At 36.8% G+C, this 6,000-nt stretch overlaps 1 protein-coding gene across 1 annotated transcript in view; it reads left to right on the top strand.

Annotated features, from left to right (window-relative positions):
* The first annotated feature begins 2,186 nt into the window (after window positions 1-2,186).
* Window positions 2,187-6,000, top strand: part of FIGN (fidgetin, microtubule severing factor) — a 118,240-nt gene continuing 114,426 nt past the window's right edge. Inside the window, exons 1-2 of the mRNA XM_075829372.1 lie at window positions 2,187-2,635; window positions 3,267-3,438. Coding sequence (XP_075685487.1) covers window positions 3,414-3,438 — 25 coding nt within the window. The 5' untranslated portion in view covers window positions 2,187-2,635; window positions 3,267-3,413. The remainder of the gene's footprint in view (window positions 2,636-3,266; window positions 3,439-6,000) is intronic.

The raw sequence follows: 6,000 nt of genomic DNA, 5'->3' as shown, positions 1-6,000 counted from the left end.
TGGGTCGAAACGTTGCCTATTTGTCATGGATGTTTTGACAATAAAACGACTTTGAAGATCTGGAGACGTGTGCTGTTGTCCTACTATTTGTCTTGGAATATCCACAGGATATGTCATAAATGTCAGATAGATACATCCCGCTCTACTGCTCTGTGTTGTGGCTGAAGAGTGTGATTCCCGACCATGAATTACGGAAACAGTAAGCTATGCTGTTTCCGTAACTCCCATAGTAGTGAATAGCAGTTACGGAAGCAGCGTAGCATGCGAGCTCTTCCGTTTGAGTGACTGCCATTCAGTTCTATGGGACTTACGGAAACAGCGTATCTCATCAAGCTACTTTATTTCCGTGATTCATGGTCGGAAATCACACGCTTCAGCCATAACACAGAGCAGTAGAACGGGGATTAGGGGGCCTCGTTCTAGGGATAGGTGCGGGTCCCAGGGATGAGACCCGCATTTATTTGACGTTTATGAAATTAATGTCTCTGATAGGAAAAACCCTTTTAGGACACCCTGTTCCAGTCTAACCTGTCTATCCTATGAAAGTAGTTGGTTAAGGTAAGCACCTAAACATTTTGTGTTGTCAAGATTATTGTTACTAAAAGTGAAGGGTTTTACTTGAGCAATAGCCTAAAGTTGTCCATCTATTGCTCCAACAACCCCAGGCCATTCACACATTTCTCTATATATTTAGCCCTATGGCCAGATTAGAATTCAGATTATTTACGCCTGTGCAAGCGCTTGCTGATATGTAATATTATATGATACATTTCATCAAAAGCCTGTACATCACCCTGTTCAGCAATTTATAATATCACCTCGACACAACGTCACATCCCTTTATACAGCTGTGCCTAGTACTGCAGCTCAGCTCTATTCACTTGAAATGGGAATTTATAACAATGAACATGCCAGTGACCGCCATTCACCAAAGCATGGCCACTGCAGTCGCCTTAGAGTTCAATTGAGAGGAGACCGCACAGAGAATGCTGCCCCCGATAGGTGAGAATATAGATTTACAACCATTATACATAGTGTGCAGAGAACTGCAGCACATCCACAGGTCGGGAGTGGTAGTATAAAAAAAATAAACAAAAGAAAAGAAGGGGTCACTGCGCGTTACCTGCTGCCCCTTCATTTTAGTTATCGTGGAGTTCAACTAGTTGGACCCAACCAATTGTATAGTGAAGGTATATCCTAGCAATACGTCACCACTTCGTTTGATTGGAAAATCCCTTTAATGATTGCCTTGCTGTGGGAAGACTTCTATAAAACATTATCAATACATAAATAAATTGAATTTGTATATGATAACTGATAATCTACAAATTCTGACAGTTTAGCATCTTCTTCTGCAAAATAATCTTACAAAAATTGCAGAAATGTAAATGTTGAAAAACAATGTTGGGGTTTCCTTAAAAATTCATAGTGATTGTAGCAAATTTTGTTAGAATTTTATTTTGGGCAGTCGTCTTAAATTATTTACTCAGGTCCTGATAATTCTAGACTTGAGTTTTTGTGTATATATATATATATATATATATATATATATACATACATACATACATACACACGCACATGATCTCAGAAGTGTTAATGTAATTTAGTAAAAGCCACAAATCATACACATTAGTGAAATAACTAAGCGAGGGAAATTAAAGGAATCTCTCTATGTATATATACCTTTGCCTTTCTATATATTCGGTGCTGCAGAACTCCTTTACAAATCTACCTTAAAATAAATGTTGCACTTATTTACCACCTGCCGCAAAGAGCTTCTGCAGCAGCAGCGTTTTCCTATCTCTGCAGTTCCATCCCAGTCCTGCCCTACAAAAACAGCACAAGTGTTAAGTTTAGTAATATGTGTCGCATCCAGCATCATTTGTCGCACTCTCCCCCAGACAAAAGAGCAGCAAACCTGCCCCTGCCTCACACATGTACTGCAGTAAATCACTGGCAAGTGCCCCATGCAAAGCCTCTGGTTGAAAATCCCAGTGTGTGAGTGCACAGCCATCCATCAGCCCTTCTGCAAACACCCCCTACTGCATGGTGCAGGCTTGCTGCCTCCTGTATCCCTGCTGCTGATGATCACAATGAGAAAGCTTCATACCCTCCAGTCCTTGCACAATGCAATGCCTGAGCTAAATACATGGAGGATTGTTGTCTAAGCATTTGGTCAGTGAGCCCTGCACAGAGGAGGAAGTGCTAGCAGACCATGCAAACCTCAAGCTGGAGAGAGAGAGAGAGAGAGGGGCAGGGACAAGGGGAGTGACCACTGCACATCCATCAGAAGCCAGTCTGATGCTTCCACCAGTCCAACCCCCACATACAAGGAAAACAAGATTGCAACCCTGGTGGTGAGGGGTTTATGCTAGAAACACAAATTAAAACTTGAAGCTTTTTCTATTTTTTCCTCCCCTTTTAAATCTGCATTGATTGTTTCCTTTGGAGACTGCAAATAACATCCCTATTGCTATAGCAGAGTGAGTGTCCTCTGTTGCAGCATGTGCAGAACTCTCTGCTGCTGATCCAAATCATGAACTGCTGCTTTCACTTGAAGAGATTTCCCATTCATCAGCTAATACAGCAGATCAATGCTTCAGTAACCCATCTGCTGCCAGTGTTACACATGCAGGTAAGTGGTGGCTCCTTATCTCCTTGTTGTGGGGCTGCTGCAGTCAGTGTTTTGTTCTTCAGTCTGGGCTTTGCAGTTTATTTACATTGTAGATCTTTTATAATAATAGGAGTTTGTACATATTGACATGAATTAGGAAATGTCTATTTCGAAACAAGGTATCTGTTCTGTATTTGTATCTACTGGCTCCTTCCTGGGTGCAGCACTGAGTCATTCCTGGATATGGGGCTATTTTTTTAAATGTTTTATTGCAATGGCTATTTAATTGTAAATATGGTTTAAGAAAGTTGGGTGTGGCAAGACTAGAGTACAAGTAAAGTTCTTGAGTGGGTCAGAACTGGGTTTTGGGTTATTGCAAAGAAAGTTTAGGACTGCAACAGTTATGGGCATTGTTAATAGAAAATCATCAATGATGGGGGGAGGTAAGCAGCATGGTGGGCATATTGTTATCTAGGGTCAAGGGGTGTAGATTCTTAATTTGATAAAGTCACGTTATTCCTGTTGGTTTGAATGAGTGACTGTAACTCAGTTTTGTATCTCCTTTGCTTTTTGTTGCACTTCTCCCTGTTCTTTGTGATGTGAGACCTCTTGTGTTGATGTTGTTTTTCCGCCCTTAATTATATGCATGTAGGTTAAATGAATACCTGACGAAAGGGCCCACGTTTCAAGGCAGTGACATTTGATAGCTGAGAGGAAAAGTGGCTTTAATGAAAATCAACCTTTGGAATTCCTGCTTGTGAAAAAATCCCATTCCGCATCTTGTGCTGGCACTAAAGACATGATCAGCAGCAGCAGTGTATATGGTATGTCAGTTTTGGAATTTACTTCACATGTGTGTAATATAATAATGACAGCTTAATAGCATTTGGGGGTGGGGGGAAGTTGAACTGTTTGCACTTCATGCATGCAAATACTCAGGGATTCTCAAAACTTCTCTTAATTCTTATTTTGCCTTTTGTATTATTATTATTTTTGACACTCAACTATTGTCCATGATCTCATCATAATATGCAAGTTTCATGGTTCTAGGGTCATAACTTGAACTGGTGGTGGAAGAGTCAGTATTATTATTTTTTTCTCTAATAACAGAGCTATGGCATATATTCTAGTATTTTGTTATTATTCTTATTCATTTTTTTAAATAATTTTTCTTGTTTCATCTGTTTTTTTCTTTCATTATAACCATTTCAATATAATTGGCAAAATCCTGTTTAGAACTAAATATAGCTGGTAATCGATTTGCTTACTGATCCGGTTGCAAAAGGTTATTTTGTGTGTGTTGATTCTTTTTGATGTGATTTTTTGTTTTTTGTTTTTTTTAACTTTTTAATTGTTTGAGCAAAATAGCTTCTGCCTTTTTTTTAACCTTTTCTCTCTCTCATTCCTTATCCCCACCTTACTATACTAAAGGTCAGCGGAGATGCGGTAGGAAGGATTTAAGGAGATTTTTGAGGTTTTAATATTTTTAGAGTGTGTTGAAAAAAAAAGTACCATAAAAGGCTCATAAAATTTGAAGGATACATTCCTAGATATTAAGAGATTATCATAGAAGCTGCGGAGGCCATTCTAAGGATTTGTAGTATTAAAAAGTGCATATAAATAAATATCAGTAAAGATAAATCTGTATGTCTATCTATTTTGTTAACTCATATGGGGACGTGAATACACACACGTTTAATGAAATCTATTGGATTACCTTTTTTTTTTAATTTGTGGTACTTGTTGACATTAAAAGATCAATAAGTAGACTGTTTATTTTGCATGCAAATAATCTGCACCGGGAAATGTTTTGTAGAGAGCAGAACCTTTTTTCCCGGAGCTGTTGAAGCGAATTTGATTGCCAGATGGGAGATTTCCCTGTGTGATCTTAAAGCTGTAATATATATTCTGAGCAGATTGGACTTCAGTTGGTGATGAGAAGGATATTACATTTATAAATTTGAAATAAGCAATAGTACATTGTACATGGGGCAGAGGTCTGCACGCTAGGCATTATTTTAGTCACTAAAATTAATATATAGTTAATGTTTCTTTTTTCATATTTTTAAAAAAATAATTAAAATAGTGCAAAAAAAAGGTGATTTATTTTTCTTATTAAGAAAAGGCAAAAAATAAAGAATCATGTATTCACATTGCTATATGATGAAAGTAAGAGGTGAGGGTGACCATATGAACGAATAACCATCACAGTTACAAAATACAATTTCTAATATGTATTGGATTTGTGTGTGGGAGGGGAGGTTTCCCAGGGGTAAATATTGTCTATTGAATGCAGTGCAGTTGTGGTATTTTGTTTTGGCCTGAAAAGCTGGGAATTAGGGACTGACTCGCACTCCTGCCTTCTCTGCTGTTGCAAATTAAAAGTGTGTTTTGGTCAGGAAATGAAAGCTACAGTGTGTCTTTTGAACAAGTCGTTTATCAAGAACAACATCTATCATGCTGCGACTTGTCACACTGATCCTCTAAAACTTGGCTTCTATGTGGACACTGCTTTGATGTTTTTTAATCCCCAAATTTATAAAACAAGTTGAGAAAACAAAAATAAGAACTCAGAGCTGTTTTAAAAAATAAAAAAATACTCAACAAAAATAAAATCACATGGCCCCCACTTACGAAGCCAAGTTCTTTTTTGTAAAAGAATGTTCTGTTTAGTACAGCTTTATGTATATAATAAAGCACATGGTGGCGTGCCTGTGTGTGCATTTTACATGTTTGTTTACATTGCTGTCATGTATCTTGTTTGGTGATTTATATCAGGCTTTAGCTTAAGACTTTGAGTCTTTGTTTTTTTTTTTAGGTTTTTTTTAGTTTTTTATTTTGTCCTTAAGAAGATAGTAAAAAGGGAACTTGAGAATTATAGTTATATTTTATACTTATCATTAGACTCTTGTTACTTTCAATATTTTATACACCCCTTCTAGAAAGTTATGACTTAAACCTATTTTATTACCTTGAGTATTCAATGCTTGCTGTGAAATAGGTGATTTAGGAGTCATTTATCAAATGACAAGCAGTGACACAATTTACAACCGCATTCTGCACTGTTTGTCTTCTGTAAATACTACTTACACCTTATCATTAGACTCTTGTTACTTTCAATAGGTTGAGAAAGCTACATTTATGTATTTTTTTAAATATATTTTTTATATACAATTACTGAAAATCGTGTTTGTATTTTTGGCTTGCCCCTCCAATTGTAGTCATTCGTTGCTTGGAGAATGCAATTAGCGAATCCAATTATATTTTGTTATAATATTGTAATTGTATATTATATTAATATATATTATATTGCATGTTGTGCAAATATTTTATTGCTTTGTTTTATGATGTGGTTTATTGCTAAATACTATTAAGGTTGCTAGTAT

This window comes from Rhinoderma darwinii, chromosome 6 (genome assembly GCF_050947455.1).
Source record: "Rhinoderma darwinii isolate aRhiDar2 chromosome 6, aRhiDar2.hap1, whole genome shotgun sequence".
NCBI lineage: Eukaryota > Metazoa > Chordata > Amphibia > Anura > Rhinodermatidae > Rhinoderma > Rhinoderma darwinii.
This window is presented reverse-complemented; position numbering and strand designations above follow the sequence as displayed.